Raw genomic sequence first — 26,319 nt, 5'->3', positions numbered from 1 at the left:
AAGTAGTTACTATAAAAATTTAGAAAATATGAAAATATGCAAAGAATAAAATTAAAATTACCCATTAATTGATAAGTAAGGCAAAGCCAGTGTTATCAGTTTGGTATAACTTCCTTTTTTTTATTGTGCTTTAAGTGAAAGTTTACAAATCAAGTCAGTCTCTCACATAAAAACTTATATACACCTTGCTACATACTCCCAATTGCTCTCCCCCTAATGAGACAGCCCGCTCTCTCCCTCTACTCTCTCTTTTTGCGTCTATTTCACCAGCTCCTACCCTCCTCTACCATATCATCTCCTCTCCAGGGAGGAGATGACAACATAGTCTCAAGTGTCCACCTGATCCAGGAAGCTCACTCCTCACCAGCAACCCTCTCCAACCCGTTGTCTAGTCCAGTCCCTGTCTGAAGAGTTGCCTTTGGGAATATATAATTTCCTTTTGTTTATGTATAATCATAATGTTTCAAACTTGGGAAGTTGCACTTTCACTTACAGACTGAGAGATTTTTTGGTTGTCAGTTCATATGTAACACCGTCTAAAACTGGGCTGTAACAAACTGCTTTAGTTTGAGACAAAGACACAGACACACTAAAGATACGTACCAACCAAGAGCCAGTGATGATTAAAGCACGGTTTCCACCAGGAGGGAAAAAAGGTTCGTTCACTGGGGTTGCAAATTTTGCATAGACTCCACCTCTGTTCCTCTGGTTTTCCATCCTTGTGTGAAGAAGGGAACTGGGGGAAAACAAATTTAAACATTTCAAGTACATGAGCATAAACAGGCCACTGATCATGAGATATTCTGACATACAGTCAGTTCTCATTACGCAAGGTAGTTATGTTCTATAAAGTCACCGTGAACAATGAATTAGCAAGTTCAGGACAACTGCACCTGGAGGAAACACAGGGTTAGGTTCCTGTGAGCCATGGTCACAAAATTTTTATCAGCTGATCAATAAATAACCTTATTATGTGTATTTCTGCTTAAAGGAGTGCTGGTGGTGCAATGGTTAAGCATTTGGCTGCTAACCGAAAGGTTGGTGGTTCAAACCCACCTAACGTTCCGTGGGAAAAAGATGTGGCAGTCTGCTTCCATAAAGATTACAGCCTTACAAACCCTATTTGTAGTTCTAAGTCTGTCCTACACAGTCGCTGGAGCCCTGGTGGCATAGTGGTTAAAAGGTTGGCTGCTAACCAAAAGGTCGGCAGTGTGGATCCACCAGTTGCTCCTTGGAAACCCTATGGGACAGTTCTTGCTCTGTCCTATAGGGTTGCTATGAGTCAGAATCGACTTAACGACAATGGGTTTAGTTTTAGTTGTAGGGTCACTATGAGTTGGAATTGACTCAACTGCAATGGGTTTCTGCTTAAAGACAATTTATTTCATATATACTGTTGATTCATTAACACCAAACTCGTGGCCAACAGCACTCTAATGCATGTCTGAACGAAGCATGTTTAACACACTTATTTTCTCCATGAGGCACGTTACAGCCTTTTTGTGCTTACGAATAGTAAGCAGCACTTCAACACTGCTTGGGGACCATTTTGAACAGTGAAATCACCAACAAAAATGCAAAAACGGTGGCACTAAACAGGCTGCAAAGAGAGCACTTGCTAGCAACGTGAGAGCCAAAACAAGATGGCAGAGTGTCGCCTTGCTTGACCTCAGCTGGGAATGTGCACACCAGGTGACTCAAATTTTTCACTGCCCTGAGCAAATGACTGGGAAAGCAGAGTGAGTACTGATTTGGGGTTACAAATAAATTTTAGCAAGTAGGTAAATTCACAAACACAGAATCCTTGAATAATAAGAACTGACTGTATAATCTTGGTTCCTCTACCATGGAGCACCATGTTCTTGGCACTTCATATTTGTCAAAGACAGCCAGAGGATGCAGTTGAAAATGTACTCACGAGGAACAGAAGGAAGATGATCTGAATTCTAATATACTGGGGTGAGCCCTACTTTACATGCTTGGCAGAAATGTTCTTTCTGTTTTATATCAATAAATTAATGAAGACCAAATATAACACATCCACATGATAAAAAAAAAATGAGCCATGGAATTTTTGGAGTGAAAAGGGCCTTAAATGTCTTGTTCAATCTCTTCATGTTATAAATAAAGAAACTAAGCCTAAAAGCAGTGATATGACCTGCTTATAGCAAGTTGATGGGAAACCGGAATGAGGACTCAGGTCTCTTAACTTCCAGCCCCAAACTTTCCCTATCACATGCACATAGCCATTAGTCTTCACCCTCAAGAGCTGGTTTCTCAACCTCAGCATCATTGACATTTTGGGCTTGATAAATCTTTGTTGTCGAAGCTGTTCCATGCATTGTAGGATGTTTAGCAGCAATCCTGGGCTCTATCCACTAGATGCCGGTAGCACCTGCCCCACCCTTTTTGTGACAATCAAAAATGTCTCCAAAACCTGTTGCCATGGAGTTGATTCTGACTCACAGCGACGCTATGTCTCCAGACATTGCCAAATGTTCCCTAGAGGGCATAATCGCTCCTCCCTGAGAACCACTGTTCTTTCTAGAGATCGAGTATCTCTTATTCTTATTACCATATTAATTTAACTCTCGTTTTCAAGTTGAAAATAAAGAGTGATCAAGACCAATCATTAAAAGGCTGAAAGAGAAAAAATATGAAGTTATATATTCAAACCATTCTATGGGAACTGTCCTTTCAGGAACTAGCCAGAAAGATAATTGCTTCTCTATCAAGGCAAACTTGGCTAGGAGCATTATAAAATTTGCTACTCACATAAATTTTATCTTAACACAGGGCCCAATTTTCAACACTTTTGAAAGAGAGAGCAGACAGGAAATAAAACCATATGGTAATTAACCAAATTACTTGAAACCAGGAAACTACTTAAGTAAACATATTAAACATTTGTCTATTGCTACTTATTAAAAGCTAACAGTACAAAGAGGTATGGTTTATGAGCTTCTGGTCAAAAAGAACTGATCTATCTAAATTCTAAGACCAGTTAGAAGGCCATTGGTTTTGCTTTTCTAACTTAGCAGAGTGCCTCATACTAGAGCAACTCACAGAAGCTTTATCATCACCATCAATTCCCTCCCATCTTACAAGACCAGGCAAGTGCAGTGGTAACAGCTCCATTTGGCCTTGTGACAGCCCAAGAGAGGGGTTGTAACAAAGTGTCTGAAGAATACTATACATTTCCAGGTCTGCTGCAACTATGGACTAGGCTAACAAAAGTTTCAGCATCAGTTCAGGTTTGAAATATCAAGCTTGCACTATCCAATTAGCTACCACATGGCAACCCAATGTGTGTTAGAGTAGAACTGTGCTCCATAGGATTTTCAATGGCTAATTTTTTGGAAATAGGTCACCAGGCCTTTCTTCCAAGGTGCATGCGGGTAGAAGCAAACCTCTAACCCATGCGCTCCCTGCCCCATTTAGGCAGACTGAAAATAACCTACAAGGTGTAACCTACCAAAACATTTCCTTCCAGGCAGGGTTATTTTTTAATTTCTTTTATTTTTCTTTTGAGGAGCCTGGGTGACATAAGGAGCCCTGGTGGTGCAGTGGTTGAGAGCTCGGCTGCTAACCAAAAGGGCAACAGTTCAAATCCACCAGCCGCTCCTCGGAAACCCTTTGGCCAGTTCCACTCTGTACTATTGGGTCACTACGAGTCGGAATCACTCGACGGCAATGGTTTTGGTTTTTGGTTTTGGGTGACATAAGTAGCTTGTGACTGGTTGGTAGCCTAAAGGTTGGTGGTTCGAACGTACCCAGTGGTACTACAGAAGAAAAGGCCTGGTGATGAGCTTTTGTAAAGATTACAGCCAAGAAAACCTGGGGCAGTTCTACTCTGTAACACCTGGGGTTGCCATGGGTCAGAATCAATTTGATGGCAACAGGTTACTTTTTTTCCAAAACGTGAAATTCCCTGAAAAAGCAATTAAAAAAAAAAAACTCATTGCCGTTGAGTCAATTCCGACTCATAGCGACCCTATAGGACAGATTAGAACTGCCCCACAGAGTTTCCAAGGAGCACCTGGTGGATTCAAACTGTCGACTTTTTGGTTAACAGCCATAGCTCTTAACCACTACACCACCAGGGTCTCCTGAAAAGGCAATACGTGAATATAATTCATATTAGTTAGTTAGTGATGTCACAGGCCCACTTCCTTATTTAGCAGGTGAGCCTTAGGGACTCCTGAGGAATGGGAGACAAATGGCCCCTGAAAGGCAAATAAAGGACCCAAGTTTCCTTAAAATGCAAATCTGCTCAAAATAAGACCAAGCTATTATTTTTTTATTATAACTTGAAACTACCTGTTGTTCTCTTACTTCATTGAAATGTGAAGGAAACTGTCCCAAGCGCATATTCTAGCTTCATTTTCTGCATATCTACTGTGTTCACTGCAGCTACTCTGGTCTGTAGAAATGAGCTGTAACGTGCTCTCATACCGAAGGACCTTTACTTACTTTATATCTTCCCCATAGCAGATCGTGGTGTCTTCAGTCAGAAGTTCACAAGCAAATCCTATATTTTCAGCAGTTTCTACAACAGAATAAAATTAAGTCGAAGGTCGTTCCTACTGTTGAAATGAATAATTGACTTTATCTAGGAATGATGATTTTTTTTTTCAATTAATGAACATAACAAAATTCTATCAAATATGTTGTTTTTCCTATAGTAATGTACAGAAATCACATTAAAAAAAAAACCCTTTCTGTAATAAAATAAGTGAAAGTTAAAGTCTGGTTTGAGATGTTACAGTAATAAAGTGTGCTATACAGAATCTCGACGGCACTGGGTACTGGGTATATTATCAAATATGGTGTAGTTCTGTGGTTAAGTGTTTGGCTGCTAACTGAAAGGCTGGCAGTTCAAACCCACTGTCCACTCCACAGGAAAAAGATGTGGCAGTCTGCTTCAATAAAGATTAAAAAAAAATAAAAAGAAACCCATTGTCGTCGAGTCAATTCCAACTCATAGTGACCGAACAGGACAGAGTAGAGCTGCCCCACAGGGTTTCCAAGGAGCACCTGGTGGATTTGAACTGCTAGCCTTTGGTTAGTAGCCATAGCTCTTAACCACTTGGAAATCGTATGGGGCAGCTCTCCTCTGTTCTATAGGGTTGTATGAGTCAGAGTTGACTCTATGGCAATGAGGTTTTTTTTTTTTCAATATTATCAAATACATATATTAAAAAAAAAAAAAAAAAACCAAACCCGCTGCTGTCGAGTCAATTTCGACTCATAGCAACCCTATAGGACAGAGTAGAACTGCCCCATACAGTTTCCAAGGAGCGCCTGGCGGATTCGAACTGCCGACTTCTTGGTTAGCAGTTGTAGCACTTAACCACTATGCCACCTGGGTTTCCTCAAATACATATACCGCTTATTTAATAAATCAATATTCATTAAGGTACTAAATGCACTCAACTCATGTGGTTTAATCACTGCTATGCTAAAAAAAAAAAAAAAAGATATTTATTTGAAGATTTCCCCCCTTTTTCCATTACCACGTAAATTGGTACTTTTTTAAAGTCAGGGCTATGTTTCCCTTAGCTTCTCAGAGTGTGTCATCCACTGATAATATCAGACAGCGCAAGAGAAATCATCTGGTTTCCCCTGAGTAGCTTGCGGAGTAAAGTATCAGCATCCAACAACTACATGTTGAACTTTAAATTTACAAATTAAAATCTTTCTCTGGGTATCAAGTTTTAATTAAAAATTTCTAGGCAAAAAATCCAGAAGGTGTTCAGCACTTAGTATTATTTCACTTCATGTTTGACAAAAGTGCTGGGGGGTGGAGGGTGGGGGTGGGGGACAGAGGGTTAGGAGCCCATGTCTGGCTGGAGAGAAGATTAATCACAGCCAGCGACACAACCAGGAGCTGAAGTGTAAGGAGAAAATGCTGCTGCTGCTGCGGAAGTCCAGGGGAGGATGCACTCAGCATGGGCTGGGATGACTGAGAAGGGCTTTTTAGGGAAACCACCTCCTTCCCCATTGGATAGGGTTTGAACAGGATGGAAAGTCTGACAAGGTCCTCTCGAGCAAGAGAAACAGCAGCTGTAAATATCTGTGGATTAGCAGAGATGCTTCCCTACACAATCAATTACCCTTTTTGTCTCCAGTAAGCACCCAGATCTTAATGTCTGCTTTTGCCAGTTTTGAAATGGTTTCTGGAACTCCATCCTGAAGCTTGTCTTCAATAGCTGTAGCCCCCAATAGCTGGAATGTACATTGAAAGAAAGGAATTAAATAAGCCAGAAATTTCCTGTCATTGTAGTTTGCCAACCTGTAAACAGAAGAAGGGTTAATTATACACCCCGGTTAGTGCTCTCCCGGAGCCAAAGGCCAGCATTAACAGGGAAGGCCGTGGTGGTTCGTTCTCATGGCACACCAAATGGCTGAAAACTTCTCTCCTAAAGCATGAGCTATTCAATTTCCTAAGACAAAAACGCAAGTACAAAATCAAGAATAAAAAAAATCTACTTTCAGATGTATATGCTGGTATACACAGATAAGACATAACTGCCAATATAGATACTTGTTGAACGTTTCCCATGAATCTAAATGCTACAAGAAATAAGCATATTTAGGAAAATTTCACTTACAGATGGTAGATTTTTCTTATAAATATAAATGTAAATCATTACAGCCATTCGCACCATGTCATGAGTATATACTGGCTGGTAACTATGTAAAAATCATAACGGATTTTAACATAAACATAAATATAAAAATAATGGAATTGGATTAGACGTTCTCCTACTTTTTTCTGTTTTTTTTGGTCTCTCATAATGGCATGGAAGCAGCTGTCAAGAAATTAAACAACACATTGCATTGGGCAAACCTGCTGCAAATGACCTCTTTAAAGTGTTCAAAAGTAAAGATGTCACTTTTAGGACTAAAGTGTGCCTGATTCAAGTCACGGTCTTCTCAATTGCCTCATATACATGCAAAAGTTGGACAGTGCAAAAGGAAGGTTAAAGAAGAATTGATGCATTTGAATTATGGTACTGGTGAAGAATACTGAATATACCATGGACTGCCAGAAGAATGAACAAATCTGTCTTGGAAGAAGTACAGTTAGGATGCTCCTTAGAAGCAACAATGGTGGGACTTGGTCTCACATGCTTTGGACATGTTATCAGAAAAGACCAATCCCTGGAGAAGGACATCATGCTTAGTAAAGCAGAGGGTCAGCGAACAAGAGGAAGACCCTGAATGAGATGGAATGACACAGTGGCTGCAACAATGGGCTCAAACACACCTACTAGTGTGAGGATGGTGTAGGATTGGGCAATGTTTCATTCTGTTACATATAGGGTCGCTGTGAGTCAGAATCAACTTGATGAAGCCTAACAACAACAATACAATGGCAATACTTCTATTTTGCTTGTGGAAGAAATGAAATTCAAATGACCTAGTGCCATCGTACCAATTTCAAACACTGAAATTAGAATTATTTATCAACCATGAAATTACAAATATAATAATAAGATTTCCAATCTGTTTAGAATATCAAGAGAAAAGTTATTAAGGCTAAAACTCACAATTAAGTCTTTTTCAATTTCCTCATATACTTTATCTAGAGCTTCATCCCGGTTGGTTGAGGCCACACTGGCAGCCATGAACTTTTTATTCCATTCTGCAAATTCCTTTTCTTCAATCTCTTTGTAGCAAAGGCACAGGGTCCTCAGAGTCTCATTTGCAAAGATCTGTTTTATTTAAAAGACAATCCACCAACCAAAAAAAAAAAAAAAAAAGTTAATTTCAGGTAATTCAAGGTAAGTTTGAAATCTTACTTTGAATTAATACTCAGAGAATTTAAAAAGAGACCACGAAATACGATGATTGCTGTACAAATACATTCTATAAAGGAGACTAAACTTCACTTTATAATAGACTTTGTTTTTCTAGGTATTCTTAGGGTCCTAGGGCTGTACTACTATTTCCCAATTAGTTAAAGAGAAAAGTATATCTTTCCTCTAAATCAAGTCACTAAGGTGAAGAAAAGCTTTTCCTTTTAATGACCAAGAAAATCAGAGACAAAGGGGGCTACCTTGGGGTACAAAGAGTTTTGTAAACACAAACCTGACAACTTCATAAACTTGTTCCTATAAACTGTTATAGTCCAATCAACTATGAACTTTCAACCAAGCATCAGTCCTTCAGATCAGTTCTCAAACACATGAACCCACTGCCCACGGCTGTTGAGTATATTCTTACTCATAGCGACCCTACAGGACAGAGTAGAACTGCCCCACAGGGTTTCCAGGGAGCGCTGGTAGATTTGAACTACCAACCTTCTGGTTGGCAGCCAAGCTCTTAACCACTGTGCCACCAGAGCTCCTCAAACTTATGAGCCACTATTAAAACTGAAAGAAAACATTTAAATAAAAAAGAGTACCTACAACATTTGTCATGGTGAACAGATTTAAACCATTGTAAATAGCATAATATGAACCAGTAAAAATGTTTTATTACTTCATAGTCACATTTTGTCTGTTCAAGAGAAAAGAACTGGTTCACCCAATTGAGCATTCACTTTCAAAGAGTTTTTAAAAGGTTCTATGTTCATTTAATAAGATTGCCATTGTTCACATCCTCATGAGAATACATCCATTTTAATGGCTTTAGAGTCAGTTTATAATCTTAAAGTGTGACCCCACTTGATTAAACAACACGTTCATTAGGCTTCTCTAAGGACCACTGGCTGGCTCTAAAACTCAATCTGTCAGATCCTTAAAGTAAAGGGAAGAAATTACCCTTTGTTAAGCACCTCCCATTGAGTCTATTCCAACTCATAGCGACCCTATAAAACAGAGTAGAACTGCCCCATAGGGTTTCCAATGAGCAGATAGTGGATTCCAATTGCTGACCTTTTGGTCGGCAGGCAGTTAGCAGCCAAGCTCTTAACCACTGCACCACCAGGGCTCCATATGATATATTGACCATTTTTTCCGAGAATACAAAACTAGTAAAGAAGCACACATGCGACTTCAGGTCTGATCGATCTCTACCACACTTCACTACCATCATTTTATAGAACCAAAACAATTAGAAAATTGGTAAGCAATTCCAAAAGTGAAAGCTCCAAAAACACTGAGTAGCTGCAACATCACTGGACTAAGTATATAGCCTCCTAAGGTAACTAGTTACAGAAATGAAGACCAAACTGATTTACTAACAAAGGTATCAGAATTCAATTATCCAACATTTTCATTTCTTTATCATTACGTGTCATATATGAATGCTTTCTTTCCTTCAGTATACACTAAGAGGCTGGTTTAGTAGTTGGAAAACACAGATATCAAGACTACAGCTTGGTATGGTTATGTAGCTCGCTCAGGGTGGACTGAAGAGAGGCACGCCATTTCCCTGGGTCAGTCCTCCAGTCCCTGCAGACTTGGATGGTGGGAAAGGGCACCATGGTCATTTCCCAGGAAGTCAGAGCAGAGCAGAACTTGAACCCAGCCTGCCATACTCCCACTTTGGTGCTCCTTCCACCCAACTACACCCAGGCAAGGGAGGGGCTGGCACTTAGCATACAGCTTTCACTTGAGGTTGAGAGACAGTACTAGAAAGTAAGTCTGCAATCTTTGGCGTGAAGAGTGAGCATGACACTTACATCCAGAGCGTCCTGCGTCTCTTGCTTTGTAGGATTCATCTGATGTAACCTTTCATAAATTACAGTGTCAGCACCTTTACAATAAAGCCTGATATTGCCTTCTGGGGTTCTTACTGGAAGGAAAAGCAAATAAACTTGAGTTTGATTTCTTAATTAAAAACTACATGTGTAAAGATAATTTGATATGCTATTGTTCTAATGATTCACCTATTAGTTTAAAATCATTGATGCACCTAGAACAGGGTTGCCTTCAATAAAGCTGGCAAACTACTGTCCACAGAGAATGTAACAGTGAAATAAATATGAAAAGATTCCTTCACAGCTGGCTCAGTTTTCCCATATCTTTATTTTTTTTTACAAATATTTACTGACTTCCTACCATGTGCCATGCTCGAGGCTAGCTACTTTCTTCCATAGCTCTTAGTTGTCCATGCCAACCAACAGGAAACTTTCTTACCTATAAACTCACAACACTTATTGTTAGGTGCCGTCGAATTGGTTTTTGACTCACAGCCACCCCATGTGACAGAGTAGAACTGTCCCATAGGGTTTTCTAGGTTGCAATCTTTATGGAAGTAGAACGCCAGATCTTTCTCTCATGGAGCAGGTGGGTAGGTTCGAACGGCCAACCTTTAGGTTAGTAGCCAAGCTGCTTAACCATTGTGCCACCATGGCTCTAGTGCCTTTAATACTCAGATGATGCCATGATTTTTTTAATGAATATTTTCTTAGGTTTTTTTGCAATACTTTGATCACAGTGTGTGTCGCATTGGTCACCAGGTTTCACATTCTCCAAGATGCAGTGCTAGACACGGAAAACACTCAGTAAATCTGTGCCTAATGAGAGTTCAGGAGACAGTTAAACCTGTATGTTTTTACTGGCTAAAATTTCGGTATTTTATTATGGTGAATGAAATAAGTCAGACACAAAAGGACAAACATGGTATGAGCCCACTTCAATGAAATATCTGGAAGAAGCAAATAAATGCATAGAGAACATGGTTTATCAGTGGTTACCATTGCTTAAGAGATGCTGAGTTTCTGTTTAGGGGGGCAGGAAAACCTTTTGGGGATGGACAGTGGTGATGGTTGCAAAGCATGGTGAACGTAATTAATGTCAGTGGGTTGTACACTTAAAAATGGTTACGATATAAATTTTTTGTTATATATATATTTTACCAGAACAAATAAATAAAATAAAAATTCAGTATTGTAATGGAGAAAGCTTACAGACTCCACCTTAACCAGGAGATCAAAGGTAACATCACCAGAAATGGGACAAGCCAACATCATGTGCCTTCTAATGAGATACGTTGAGAAGGACACAGCACGGCTCCCATGCTCTTCCTGCCAACAGTGGGTAACCTGAATCCAACATTAGACAAATCCAAACTGAGGGACATTCTATAATATAACTGGCCTGAACTTTTAAAACCTGTCAATGTATGGAAGATTAAAAAAAAAAAAATTAAGTTGAGGAACTGTTCCAGATGAAAGGAGGCCAAAATCATGATTAACCAATGCAATGTGTGATCATGAGTTAGATCCTGGGAAACAAATCCGGAGGGTGGGAGGGAGGGAAGGTGGGAGGCAGGGAGGAAGAAACAACGTTACTAGAACAACCGGTAAACTTTGAAAAGGGTCTGTAAACTAAACAAAAACTAGATAATAATATATCATGTTAAATTTTCTGATTTTGATTAATGTATGTAATGTTATGTAAGTGAACATTCTTGTTCTTAAGAAATACCTCCTCAAGTATTTAAGGGTTAAGGGACATTAGGCCTGTACTTTACTATGAAATGGTTCAGAAAACCACCACCTGTATACATAATGAAAATGCCAAAAGCAAAGTGGAAGAATGTTAACAATGGCTAGATATGCAGGGGTATACAAAAAAACAAATCCATTGCTGTGGAGTCAATTCTGACTCACAGCGACCCTAAAGGACAGAGTAGAACTGCCCCACCAGGTGTCCAAGGAGCACCTGGTGGATTCGAACTGCTGACCTTTTGGTTAGCAGCTGTAGCTCTTAACCACTACGCCACCAGGGTTTTCACCAGGGTACACAGGAGCTCTTTATTCTTGCAACTTTCTCTAAGTTTGAAATTATTTCAAAATATGACATTAAATCAGTTGAGTATTAGAGGTCATGATCATCGTTTTCACTTGGTGGCCTGTTCAATGTGCCTGGACTGGAGTTTGACTCTGCTTCGTAAGCACAGCCTTGCTTTTCTCACAACTCCTCTCTTGCTATGTCCTTCCTTCTCTGACATCAGGTGTAGAACAGACATGCTCAGAGGGGCTCACATGTTAAATCAGAATGTGTCCAGGCAGTGCTGCAGGTGGTCCAGCTGCCACTTTGCATGTGTGGCATCCACCATCCCAGACCCAACAGGTGGTACCCCGTATTTGTTCTTGTTGAAGAACATCACAGAATTTACAAGATTCTGATATACTGCAGCTGTCACTTTGAGTAATGGACATCGCGCAGACTGAGGAAAAAAGCACGAGTTTCAATAAGTCTGCTGAAACCTTCCAGGAGCCAGGTCGTTAGCTGGTCCATTGGCTGCTTTTAAGACATAAAATGTGTGAAAGGCAGATCCAAGAGAGTGATTCACAGACAGACCCTGAGGAAGACCTACCAATTATAGACATCCGCTTCCGGTCACTGTTGAAGTCTAAGATGGCAAGAACGTTGTAGGTCCTTTCAGTCCCCAGCTCACTGACGGTGATGGTGTTCTGGGTCCTTGCTAGGAAGGTGAAGCCAAAGTTCCTGGCAGCACTTACCAGAGCACCTTCATCGGGGGAGGCTGCCTGATAGTTGAGCTGATCTGACAACGGAAGCAGGGAGAGAAAACCCAGAGAAGCTGTAAAGCCAAATACCACTGCCAGTTCACTGCCACTGAAGATTATGTGGGGGTAAGGATGTGATGAAAAGCTCAAAACATCCACAAGCAAATAAGTTATAGACTCTTAAAAATTATTCCAGGATTAAAACTTCTTAAACTTATAAAGTATAAACAGTAATACAAACTAAAACTTAAAAAGAATGGCCAAGAATTGGGGGGGGGGGGGAACTATCATAATCCTACCATACAGAGTAAAAATAACACTACTGACATTCTATCATAATTCCTTCCCAACTTTTTTTAATGTCCTTTTGTGAAGTAGTTTCCATTACGCTGAATATGCATTTACATCCTGATTATTTTTACTTACCATTTTAGCATACTGTCATATCTTTAAAAATTCTTTATAACCTTTATTTTAATGGATGTGAATATGTCACCATATGGATGTAGTATAATTGACTTAACCATTTTCCTAATAAAGGCCACCTAAGTTTATTTCCAAAATGTCTTTTGCTATCAAAAATAACATTATAACAAACATTTTTTTGTGGGTGTGTAAGGGTTTTTCTGATTCTTTTCTGAGGATAGATTCCTAGTAGTGAAAACAGTAAGCTAGAGAATATTGATAATTTTTTTTCTTTTTTTATTGTACTTTAGTGAATGTTTACAGAACAAACTAGTTTTTCATCAGACAGTTAAGACATATATTGTTTTATGACATTAGTTAACAGCCCCATGACACATCAGTACTCTCCCTTCTTGACCTTGGGGTCCCTATTACCATCTTTCCTTTCCCCCTCTACCTTCTAGTTCTTGCCCTTGGGCTGGTGTGCCCCTTTAGTCTCGTTTTGTCCTATGGGTCTGTCTAATCTTTGGCTGAAGGGTGAACCTTGGGAGTGATTTCATTACTGAGCTAAAAGGGTGTCTGGGGGCCATGCTCTCAGGGGAGAATATTGATAATTTTTAAGCCTCTTGATACATATTATTAATTTTGTTTTCCAAAAAAGTTGTGCCAGTTTATCTTTCCTCTAAAAGAGTATGTTTATTTTACCATAAATATATTTTCATATTTAAAAACACCTTTGTCAGTCTCATCAATATTTTGATGTGTCAAAGTCAAAGAATGGAAAGCTGCCTTCTAATCACAACTACACTTCAATAATAGGAACGAATCCCACAAACAATGCTGAGCAAAAGTCAAGACGTGAAAGAGACCACACTACATGACTCCATTTACACAAGCCACAAAATTCACAAAGCTAACCTATGCTTTTCAAAACCAGGAGAGTAGTGCCCCTTGGCGGGGTAATAACTGATAAGGGAGCACAAAGAGCTCTTTTAGGGGATGGATAATGCTGTTTTTTTAAAAAATCTGGGTGCTAATAAAAAGGATATTTTCAGTTTGTAAAAATTAATTGAGAAATATGATATGTGCATACATCTGTATATATGTTGTACTTCAATAAAAAGTTAAAAAAAAAAAACCACTCTACCTATCTGAGATTTTCTATTTTTCTACTGCAGTTATTCTAGTTGGGTTAATGTGCTCAGTGGCTAACTGAAAGGCTGGCCGGCTGAGTTCACCTAGAGGCCCTCCAGAAGAAAGACCTGGCAATCTACTTCTGAAAAATCAGTCACTGAAAAACCCTATGGAGCAGTTTTACTCCATCACACGTGGGGCTGCCATGATTTGGAGATGACTTGATGACAATGGATTTATTCCAATATAACATCTTGTGATCACTTACTGAATGTGAGACAGGCTTGTCATGTGTCCCACTTTGTATGCATTGGAGTCAATTGTGTATGAATTACCTGTAAACTAAAAATCAGGTCTTCGGTCTCTAAGACACCAAAGCTCACTCACCATCGATTCTTTCCACCATGACCGTATGGCAAATTGCAAGCAAGAAAAAGAACTGTCGTACTTCAGACTCTTTTCCTGACTGGATTTGCTCAATAAGATAATGGTCATAAAATGCAAACTTCCCATCAGCAAATATATTCCAGCTAAAATCAACTGGCTGGAAGAAATAGAAAAGGAAAAGGAAACATGATCAATAAAAACAATTTTGGCTTACAATTTGACCAGGGTTAATGGTGACACTAAGAAGTACACAATAATAAGGGACATTATTGGTAAATGCTATATAACATATACAATTTTGCAGGAACAGGAGTAACAACCAAAAATACATGAGTGGTTACATAGGTAGATATGTATACAGATATGTGCATAGGAAGGTATATGTGCATATATATGTGTACATGTATATCTGTAGGCATATGCATATACACATTTGTGTGTGCTGCACATATTTTCATATATATAATTAAGCATATAGGAGGCACAGTCACGGATACTTCTTAGATAACCAAACACCTCACAGGATTGATTTACGGGATTTGAAGGCTTAGGACAATAGTCTTGAGGAACAACTCAGTCAATTCGCACAATACAGTCCATAGAGTTTATGTTCTACATCCTAGTTTGATAAGTAGTGTCTGAGGTTGTAAAAGCTTGTGTGAGTGGCCATCTAAGATACAACTATTGGTCTCTATTCATTTGAAGCAAAAGAGAAAGAAGGAAGTCAAAGACTCAAAGAAGAAACTAGGCCTACATTAACCACGGCCTCATCTATCCTGAGACCAGAAGAGCTAGATGGTGCCCAGTTACCACTACTGACCATTCTGAGCACGAACACAACAGATGGTTTGAGATAGAATGGATGAAAACTGTAGAACAAAACTCAAATTCTCAAAAAAAAGGCCAGACTTATTGGACTGGTTGAGACTAGAGGAACCCCTGTGACTATCACCCTGAAATACCCTTTAAACTTTGAACTGAAACACCTCCCGGAGGTCATCGTTCAGCTAAATAACAAATTGGCTCATGAGATAAACAGTATTATCCATGAGCACTGTGCTCCTTCAATAATAATAATAATAATAAAATCATCTACGTGAGGCCAAATGGTCAACATTTGCCCTAAAGCAAAGATGAGAAGGTCATGGTAAGGGGGCAGAGAAGCTAGATTAATGGAAACGGAACAACCAGAACACATATAATGAAAATGTTGACACAATGTGGAAAAAGTAAACAATGTCACTGAACACTACGTATGGAAATTGTTAAATGAGAACCTAATTGGCTGTGTAAACTTCCACCAAAAGCACAATAAATAGTAAAAAACAAACAAAAAAAAACTAAACGTTTCTGGCTTAACAAATGACAAACTTTTCTTTGGAGCCAAGTTCTTAATTATGCAAAAATCACATTAGGATTTTAGCACATTCTTGACTTAAGTGCCAAGATGCTTACATCTGTCTTGAAGCAACAAAGCACCCTGACAATGGACACTGGTGATGGTTGCATAACATGATGGATGTAATTCGTCTTATCGAATTGTGCATGTGAAAAACGTTGAATTGTCAAATGTTGGGTTATCTACATTTTTTTTAAAAGTCGCCATATTTTATTTTTTTTAATTTTTATTGTGCTTTAAGTGAAAGTTTACAAATCAAGTCAGTCTGTCACATATAAACTTATATACACCTTACTACAAATTCCCATTTACTCTCCCCTTAATGAGTCAGCCTGCTCCCTCCTTCCAGTCTCTCCTTTCATGACCATTTTGCCAGTTTCTAACCCCCTCTACCCTCCCATCTCCCCTTCAGACAGGAGATGCCAACATAGTCTCAAGTGTCCACCTGATGCAAGTAGCTCACTCCTCATCAACATCTCTCTCCAACCCATTGTTCAGTCCAATCCATGTCCGATGAGTTGGCTTCGGGAATGGTTCCTGTCCTGGGCCAACAGCAGGTTTGGGGACCATGACCACCGGGGTCCTTCTAGTCTCAGTCAGACCGTTAAGTCTGGTCTTTTTACGAGAATTTGGGGTCTGCCTCCCACTGTTCTCCTGCTCCCTCAGCGGTTCTCTGTTGTGTTCCCTGTCAGGGCAGTCATCAGCTATGGCTGGGCACCATCTAGTTCTTCTGGTCTCAGGATGATGTAGTCTTTAGTTCAGATAGCCCTTTCTGTGTCTTCGGCTCATAATTATCTTGGTGTTCTCCATTCTACATTTTTTACAAAAAAAGGCACCCTGAACAATCCCTTAAGTTAAAAGAACTCACCTCTATTCTGCTATGATTGTGTTGAGAAGCATCCCGATGGTCTCCTGAGAAAGAAACAGGACAAAACAAATTGAGTCCCCCCACCTGTAACCAGGGGGTACTGCCTCACCTTGCTTTGATTACTTGTTAGTGGTGTTTATGTGGGTTTCATAGTCTTCTTTTGTATGGCCTTTAATCCATCCAGAGGCACCTCAGAAAAAAGGCCTGGCAATCTACTGAAAAATCAGCCATTAAAAACCCAATACAGCATAGTTCCACTCTGACACAGCTTGGGGCGCCATGAGTCAGAACTGACTCAACAGCAACCAGTTGAGTCTTTTTTTTTCTTTCTAAGCTAAGAATGGTTTTTACATTTTTCAAGAAACGTAAGAAAACAAAACAAAGAACAATCTTTGACAGAGACCATATGTGGCCTGCAAACCTAAAACATTTACCATCTGCCTCTTTACAAAAAAGTTTTGACGTTCAAATACCGGAGCCTGGGTCCTTCTACACTGCAATCTCCCCTGGGGCCGGAATCACATCCTATGACATGCTTGGCCTCTCTGACTCAGAAGCCATGGTCATCATGCACATGGGAACCGCTTCGTCAACCTTAAGGGGTCACGCCTTCCTCACTAATTAAAAAGGGGGGTACCTGTCCACATCCCCACCAATATCTCCTGCAGATGCTCGTTATGTGAAAACACTTTGACAGTACAAAGTTTTCTCCAGCTGGGAAAACGTGTGTGTGTATTTCTGACCACAGGCCTCTCCCATGCAGGTGTTCCCAACGCTGCCTATGACGCTGTACAGTCCTCAGCCAGGTGTGCCTAACAGCAGCACTGAGTGAGCACTATGGACTTACATACGTGAAGAGCCTTGCACATACAAAGCAGCTCCCACACGCCCGGGCAGCGAGTAACAGGTTATTGCTAGCTGTCATCAGGCTGGTCCAGGACTCATGATGACTCCAAGCACAATGGAATGAAACACTTCGAGGTCCTGTGCTAACCCCATGATTGGTTGTAGATCGGACTATTGTGATCCATAGGGTTTGCACTGGCTGATTTTTGGAAGACTGCCAGGCCTTTCCTCCTAGTCTTAGTCTGGAAGCTCCACTAAAACCTATTTAGCATCATAGCAACATCCAGTCCTCCACTGACTGGATGGTGGAATGGAACCTGAACCTCCCACATGGAAGTCAAGAATTCTGAGCCACCACTGCCCCCAGTAACGGTTTGCACTCACCATATATTTGCCCATTGATGCAGCACTTTTTAAAGGTCATGATATTTTGAGTCAGTGTTCCTGTCTTATCAGAGAAAACGTAATGGATCTGCCCCAGCTGCTCGTTCAGAGTGGTGGTTCGGGCCTTTGCAGGCGTGTCCTTCTCAGCATAGTACATCTGCAGGTCCCAGTTGATGAAGTGGCTTTGCCCAAGACGAATCACTTCCACACTAGGAGGTAAGAGATTACTTTTGACAGTGTGCTCAGATACGATCTGCAGGGAGTGGATTTTAGCCTGAGCTTACAGGAGCCACGGGGTGGCACTAGGCCCAGCCTCCAGGGTTCTTCTGACAAAGCAGCTCTTCCTCCAGCTTCCGCAACAAACTGATTTAGGTGAGCGGTTTCCCTCCAAGTGCCTTGCTCCATGCATTTTCCCCTTTGCACCTGAGCACAACAGGCCACACACTCGGAGCCTGTGTTCAGCCCATGCACCCACGGGAGTGAACAACACAGTCAACTGCAGACCAGCACTGCAGGAGGCAGCCATCCTCTTCTTGCTTCTCTCATTCCCCCTTGCACCTGAGGCACCTGGAGTTGCCATGCTCACCTTTGCCTCTGGGCAAAAGGAAGGAGGGTCCATTCTGTTACAGGCCCTTGTGTGCCCTCAAGTGAGAAGGAAGGCTGTGGGTGAATGACTCCTGAATCATGACTCCACACTGGGAAAAGGTGTATTTTCCCCCTAAATTCTTATGGGGCTACATAGTGCACTATTCTAAAAGTAAGATATTATAAAATGATAATCTCAATTTTAAAAGTTTAAGGGATTAAATATGTTTCAGCTACAAGGAAGCTGTTTATATATCCAACAACTGTCCTAAGGGCAAAGGATAACTTTATAACAAGTTGAACAGATGGAAAAATAACTCTCTCCCTCCCTTCCTTCTTTTAATAAATATTTCCTGATTGCCTACTATGTGCCAGACACTGTTCTAGGTGCTGGAGATATAGTGATAAACAAAATAGACAAAATCTCTACTCTTAGCCAAATAGCAGATTAGCTCATAAAGTAATGAACATCACCCTTGAGCATTGTGCTCTTTTAAAAAACCACCTACATGAGACCAAATGGTCAACAAATACTCTAAAGCATAGATGATAAGGCTGGGTGGCTGTGAGACTAGGTCAGTGGGAACAGAACAACTTGAATGAAAATAATGAGAATTTTCATACAATGTGAAGGATGTAACCCATATCACTGGAGTATGTACAGAAATTGTTGAACGGGAACCTGTTTTGCTGTGTACACTTCCACTAAAAATAAAATATTATTTAAAAAAAAATCTCTGCTCTTAAGGAGGTTAGCTTCTGGTGGGGAGGAGACAAATAAACCAGTAAATATCTACTATATCAGCTGATGAAAGTTCTCTGAAGAAAAACAAAGCAGGGTAAGGGGACATGAAGACAGGCAGGGAAGCAAAGTGATATTTAAGATACGTTTGTGCTGCAATGAATTGCTTTTATATGGTCTTTCTAGCCATGGTCGTGTAACTCCACAAAATGATTATCTGGGACTATGCAAATAAGGTGCATAAACTCTTGCAGGGATTGGACGGTTTGCTATGCAAATAAGTTGACTGTGGCCTACCTAGGGAATTGATCAGTTTTGCCATCCTGCTAGGCTTAAGAGGACCATTTCTATAGAGGTTGAGGAGGGCCACACTACCGTCAAGAAGAAGAACCTGGAGTGGAGTGCACCCTTTGGACGAAGGACCCTTAGTCCCTGCACTAAGAACCTCCCAGACACAGAAGAGAGAACACTGAAGACAGTGAGAGACAGCAGACATGAGTCTGCCCGCCCCACTGAGCCAGAGCTGAGTGCCTTCAGGCAGGAGGCGTGCTGGTAGAGCAAAAAGAGTAGCAGGGCAGAGACCTGAGTGTGTCTGACACAGGGGTTGCAACCTCACCCCTGGGCACTGGGAGCCCAGGAAGCATATGGCAAGAGAGCCCTGAAGGCCCAGGTAGCATGGTGGGAGCCAGTGACAGAGGCTTAGAAGGGCTTGGAGGCAGAGGCTCAGGAAATCTTGTGCAGGGGTCTTTCTGCCGGTGAGGCAAGGTCCGGTGGCAGAGCAAAACCTCACGCGGGGCGGTGGTAGCTGGAGGCAGCAGTGACATGGACATGGCATCTGACCTGAACCTGTGTCTGTCCAGCTACATAAGAATGGACATGGGTAACGTGGGGGAAGGGTAAGTGTTTTGGTTTAATGTTTGCTTCTATAAATAATAATGGCTTTCACTTTGCCAACACTGTGTGTCTTGTGTGTCCGGCTTGGTCACAGAATGGCTGATACCAGTGGGTGAGTGTGTCTCATTCCTGTCAATCTCATGGCCGCCTGGAAGTTTGAGGCACAGCCTTTCTGCGTGTGTGAGGCAGAGAAACAGACAAGTACACACAAGGGTGGAGAGGAAGGCCATCGGAAAAAGGTAATATTTGCGTAGAGATCTGAAGACTATAAAAGAGTGACTGCTGTGAGTTGAACGGTGTCTCCCAAGAACACACGCTCAAGTCCTAACCCCTCGGTATCTGCGAATGTGACCTTATTTGGAGACAGAATCTTTATAGATAAAGTCAAGTTAAGATGAGGGTACGCTGGGTTAGGTGGGCCCTATTCCATGACTGTGGTCTTTATAAGATGAGGGAAATTTGGACACAGAGATACAGAGGAGAGATAGAGAGAACGCCACGTGACCACGGAGGTACAGCCTGGAGCAGTCTGTCCACAAACCAAGGAATACCTAAGATGCCAGCAACTACTGGAAACTAGGAACGAGTCATGGAACAATTCTCCCTCAGAGCCTCCAGAACTGTGAGAGAATAGTTTGTGGTGGTTTGTTAAGGTAGCCCAAGGAAACCAATACAGGGATCATGTAGATATGGAAGGAAGAATATTCCAGGCAGAGCTAAAAGCAGGCACAAAGGCCAGGTGGCAGGCAATGGCATGAGTGAGGCATACCCAGGAGGCTAGAGTGGGTGGTGTCAAGGGAGGTAGGCAGAGGTGCAGAAGGTAAGGTCAGGTAGATGGAGGAGGGCAAAATACCAGGTCACATGGGGCTCCATCCAGCACAGTGTAGTCTCCATGGGTTTATTCTGAATGAGATGGAAAGCTATTACACGGTTGAGGGCAAACTGGTTAACACTATCTGACTGGAATGACCTCATCTGACTTTGGTTTTACAACGACCTTCGTTTCCAAAAAAAAAAAAAAAGAAATTCATGTTAGTTAAAAAAAAAAAAAAAAATCATGTTAGACATAGGGTATGACTTTTTTTAACCAAATATTACAGATACAATTTATTTTATAATATATGTCTTGACAAAATAATCTGTAGTAAGTTTCCCTAACAAAGGTAGCATGCGTCTCAGGTATTGTTAAAGTAGCTGCAAACAGATGGCTGCCCCAGAGCTTCATTGCATGTTAAAAGAGTAATAATAATTACATATAATAAAACTGAAAATAAAAAAAATGCACATGTAATAAAATTCAAATAAAATAAACGCTTCGAATTAAAGGTGCGCATGTGATCCTATGGGCCTCTGGGCTGTTATTTATGGAACTAAGAACAAACTCTGACTGCTGAGTATAATCCCAGGCACACTCCTTCCCTAAGGGTCTAAAATCCAGTAACAGTGAACTTTGGTATTAAAGAAAAGTAAAAAAGAAAGAAATAGCACCAAAGAAGGCAATTACTATTTGCCATAGATAGGACCCTGACATTTTTGGTGCAGCTGTTGCTGAGATGAGAAACAGAACATTTTTAGACACTGAAGGAGGGGTGCAGGAGTTTCATTCCCGCTATGAGGTAGTAAGCAGCCAGGAAGCCAGTGAGTTTTACAAGCAGTGGTGTGGCAGATGGTAATAAGCAAGACTCAGGTAAGAGGTTAGGAAGGCGCCTAAAAAAAAAAAAAAAAACAAACTACATTTTTCCATGGTATTCTAAATCTTCACCTTCTCCCAGGGTTTTGTTTTTGTTTTTCTTTTTTTGGTCATCGTTAAATACTTTTTTGTGTTTTTGGTGAAAGTTTACACAGCAAATTAGGTCCTCATTTTTCTATACATATTGTTCAGTGGCACCAGATACATTTTTCACAATATATCAGCTTTGTTATTATTTCCATTATGGTTGTTTGGTTTCCCTTAATCTAGCTTCTCTGTCCCCTCTTACCTTCTTGTCTTTTGGTCTACAGAAAATGTTTACTATTTGGCTTCATTTAGATGATTATTTAGAGGAGCACTGTACTTATGGGCTAAAAGGTGAACTCTGGGAGTGGTTTGAGTTCCAAGTTTAAAGCGTGTCCCAGGGTAAAGATCTCAGGGGTTCATCTAGTCTCTACTGGCCCAGTAAGTTTGGTCTTTTCTTTTAGGAATCTTTGTTTTGTTCTACATTCTTCTCCCATTCTGTGAAGGACCATCTATTGAGTCCCTGTTAGGAACAGTTGGTAGCGGTAGCTGGGCAACATCTAGTTCTTCTGGTTTCAAGGTAGGTGACACCATTGTTTGTGTAGGCTATTAGTTTTGTGGACTAGTTTCTCCTTTGCATCTTTGTTTTCGTTCTTTCTCTTTTATTCCAGAAGAGTAGAGACCAATAGTTGTATCTTAGATGGCCGCTTGCAAGCTTTTATGACCCCAGACGCTACTCACCAAACTAGGATGCTGAACGTTGTCTTTAGGGACTATATTCTTCCAGTTGACTGAGTTGCCCCAGGAGACTATGTTCCCAGTAAACCAATCCCATGAGGTGTTTGGTTACACCTAGTAAGTATCCATAACTGTGCCTCCTATGTACTTTATTTTATTCCCAGGCTCTTTTTGAAGCATGGGCTTTGGAGCTCATCAGAGAAGGAACTTTACCACCAAATGGCAATGGGAGTAGCATCTGATCTTTGAACTTTAGTCACCTTATCTGCAAAGGGGATGAGATATAAGTGCTATGCCTGGCACAGAGTAGACACTTAAACGTTTATCTCCTTTCCTGTCCTACCTTTAATCCGAAAATGACAGTCCTTGTGTTGTCACTGTTCCTTATGACCTTTGAAACAATCATTGCTAGAAATAATAGTGCTAAATGGGGAGACGCACGACCTTCTTCCCCTAAAGCAAAAGACCGAAGAGGAACAGCCTTACCTGACATATAGAGAGATGGGCACCAAGGTGTTAAGAATAATGATGTAGCCCCAGAAACTTAGGAATCCACGGTAGGAGGGGGTAGCATCTTCTCCATCATAGAGGTACCAAGAGTAATTGCCAACTTGTGCTTCCCAGTAAGCATGGCCAATGGCCAGACCAGCAGCAAGCAAGATAAGAACAACAATGATCTACAAGACACAAACACTTAAATGTATTTCAAAGATAGAGATCATTCCAGTTATGCCTGTGGGAAACAAAGAGCACTAAAATCAACCCTACATTGCCTTCAGGAGCCCAGCACACTAACTAATCTAGGGCTCCCTGGTTTTCTAACTGATCACTCCAGCCACCAACTACCTGACCACTTAGGCACCTTACAACTGCAATGTCCCTTCCCACAGGGGATTCTCCTAGTAGAAGTGCGGCACTTCCAAGAAAAAGTAAGGGAATCCCCCTCCAATCCCGCGCCACAGCTTTCTGCTTCCAATCATTTTCTACTCAGCCCAAAGACATGAGTTTTCTTTGCATTAGAAAATCATACAACAAAATTTGAACACGGGCAGCAGTCTAGCTCTCATCTAGTGAAACAGAAAATAAATACCGTGTAGACCATGTAGTTCAGCAAGTAATCGATTTTAGTTCTTTTAAATCTGGTTTTCCCACTATTCTTCATTATTTTAGTGTCAGCACCTACAAATGGAAAATTTAATGTGATCAACAACTGAAAAAAATCAATTCACTAGCATGTCGATAAATTATGCTTCCTTTGGTTTCAATGGAATTGTTATTGGGTGCCGTCGAGTCGATTTTTGACTCATTGTGACCCCATGTGACAGAGGAGAGCTGCCCTCGTCGGGTTTTTTAGGCTCAGTCCTGGAGCTATTGGGTGGGTTTGAACTGCTGATGTTTTGGTTAGCAGCTGAGGGCTTCTTTAGAATGGGATAGAAGAGCAATCACCTCCAAAAATTCTTAAAGCTTATTTCAGATCAATTCCCCAAGAAACTCTGTAAGTACCTGCAAAAATGACCAATCCATGGCAGACATCTGTGTTCCTAATGACACAGCCACGCAACAAAATTTTATTAGCATCCAAAGGAAAACTTGAGCTTCTCCAAAAGAGTGTACCTGTAAACTTATCTAGTCGGTTATTGGGTTCTTCACATTCAATAAAACCTAAAAAAAAAAAAATTTGATTCACATAATTGATCATGTATGAAAGATTTTCTGGTTTTAATCAGTAAGTACTGAATCACACAACTAAAACTTAAAACAAAATAAGACGTATTGGTACAGACCATCAAATGTTGCCAATGCATTTTCTCTTTGGAGATACTGGTCTGTTATTTCAAGCGCCATTTTGAACTTTAAGTTGGTTTCCCTAAAGAGTGGGAGAAAAAATAACTAAATGAACAAAGTTTAGCATCAGAAAGGGAATATAAAGAAAACCACACAAAGTAAGATTAGGCATACCTGGAAGTGAAAGCTAAATAATTAGCCTTTTCTATTTCCAAACTCTCTATTCACCATGGAATTTTGGGATTGGGATTGGAGAAGGTGATCCCCTGAACTAGAAAAAGACTTCCCATCCTGGGAAAAGTTGGTCCCTTTTGCTGTTTGGGCCATAATCGTTAAAACAGAGGCCCCCCACAAGCTCCCCATTAATCTAATTTCTTATCACCAGGCTGCATGACCAAACCACTGCTTAAAAACTTAACTTTTAATATTTAATCAAACTAAGAAGTTTATATAAAGCATATCTGTTACAGAAGTTGTGTTTAGACTGTTAAATACAGTGAATACTATTGTTTTGTAGAGTAAATACAGTAAATGCAGAGTAATTTTATTTGGGAAAGGGGGTAGTAGCTGTACCACCAGCAGCTCTCACGGGCACCTGCATTGTAAGGTAAGGGATGGTTGTGTGGACACAGGGTCTGATGGGGGAACGTGTACTCTGGAAGCAGCAATGTTGCCTTCTCCGATGGACCTTTCAAGGGCTCCACAAATCCTGACTCACAAATTTACAGATATCAAGAAACTGACTAGCGGATAGCAGCCAAGTGCTTAACCGTTAGGCCATCAGGGCTCCTTTATCCTTAAAACTTTTTCCAGATCAATTCCCCAAGAAACTCTGAAAGTACCTGAAACCCTCTTCTGTTTGTTCTGACAGGGCAAGTTAGCAATTTTATATCTGCTAAGCTTTAGTATCTCCCTCATGGGAATAATAACTGTTTTATATTTAAAATTGAACAATCGACCTATTAATTTATAGAGCAAAGACAGGCCTAGTTTTCAAAGAACTTCAGCCCTCCGTGAAGAAGATTATGCATGTCTAGGGTGCGAGGGGAAACCCTGGTGGCATAATGGTTAAGCTGCTAATCAAAAGGTCGGCAGTTCAAATCCACCAGGTGCTCCTTGGAAACTCTATGGGGTAGTTCTAGTCTGTCCTACAGGGTCGCTATGAGTTGCAATCGACTTGACCACAATGGATTTTTTGGTTTGGTTTAGGGTGCGAAAAAGAGAAGTTTAATGCTAGAGTGGTAAGCACACGTACTAGTCCTGAGAGGCAGCCCAGGGGAGCAGCATTCCAATTCAGCTACTTCCTGTGTAACCACCCTATGCCTTAGTTTCCCCACCTGTAAAAAAGAGGTAATACTATTCATCTCATGGGTTGTTGAGAAGACTAAATGAGTCAAAACCCAGAAAGTGACTGCGACCCAGTAAGCACTTGATAAATACATCACAAACTGGGCAGAAGCAGAACTTCACTCTTGCTCAGTGGTGGGATAATAACCAAAACCAACAAACTCAAAATTGCCTACTGACAAAGACAAAATCTGTTCTTTTCTCTGAAACAGATGATAATAGTGAGAGTCATTTATGTTTGTCTGGACACTGCTCAGCAGTTTATAAAGGGCTCAGGCATACATTCTTACGTTTGATCCTTTTACCTCTCCTGGGGAAAGGCAGGTACTGAGAGCTCCACTTTACAGATGAAAAAAGAAAGCTCGGTCTACTAGAAATACAGTCGGACAGCCAGCAAGTGGCAAGTGCAAGGCCAGAAGTGGTTTCTTTCCAGGCTGCAGAGATTTTATGTAATAATCAACATGGCTTCAAAGGTCAGCTATACAACAGGCCCATCTAAGACATGCTTACCCATCTAGTTCGGCTGTTTCCACATAGCAGAGGCTGTTAGGTTCAGAGCTGGACAGCAGGAGAATATCAGCCTGTTCAAAACAAAGCACACCAATAACAAGAGACCCTCCCAAGGGGAAGCCGAGCACAAGGTCACGGGGGAGAACAAGGA

General features: G+C 40.9%; 1 protein-coding gene across 3 annotated transcripts in view; it reads right to left on the bottom strand.

Annotated features, from left to right (window-relative positions):
• The window catches only part of ATP8B1 (ATPase phospholipid transporting 8B1), a 144,379-nt gene that overhangs the window by 14,052 nt on the left and 104,008 nt on the right, over positions 1-26,319 (bottom strand). For all 3 annotated transcript variants that reach the window (XM_064294466.1, XM_064294467.1, XM_064294468.1), the window contains 14 exons: positions 26,169-26,239; positions 24,311-24,393; positions 24,030-24,188; positions 23,617-23,705; positions 23,013-23,203; positions 17,854-18,062; positions 16,624-16,667; positions 14,357-14,513; positions 12,280-12,468; positions 9,635-9,747; positions 7,557-7,721; positions 6,117-6,228; positions 4,474-4,549; positions 604-736 (listed from right to left, as the gene is read on the bottom strand). In XM_064294466.1, the coding sequence (XP_064150536.1) occupies positions 604-736; positions 4,474-4,549; positions 6,117-6,228; positions 7,557-7,721; positions 9,635-9,747; positions 12,280-12,468; positions 14,357-14,513; positions 16,624-16,667; positions 17,854-18,062; positions 23,013-23,203; positions 23,617-23,705; positions 24,030-24,188; positions 24,311-24,393; positions 26,169-26,239 (1,791 nt within the window). The remainder of the gene's footprint in view (positions 1-603; positions 737-4,473; positions 4,550-6,116; positions 6,229-7,556; positions 7,722-9,634; positions 9,748-12,279; positions 12,469-14,356; positions 14,514-16,623; positions 16,668-17,853; positions 18,063-23,012; positions 23,204-23,616; positions 23,706-24,029; positions 24,189-24,310; positions 24,394-26,168; positions 26,240-26,319) is intronic.

Source organism: Loxodonta africana, chromosome 11 (assembly GCF_030014295.1).
Source record: "Loxodonta africana isolate mLoxAfr1 chromosome 11, mLoxAfr1.hap2, whole genome shotgun sequence".
NCBI lineage: Eukaryota > Metazoa > Chordata > Mammalia > Proboscidea > Elephantidae > Loxodonta > Loxodonta africana.
This window is presented reverse-complemented; position numbering and strand designations above follow the sequence as displayed.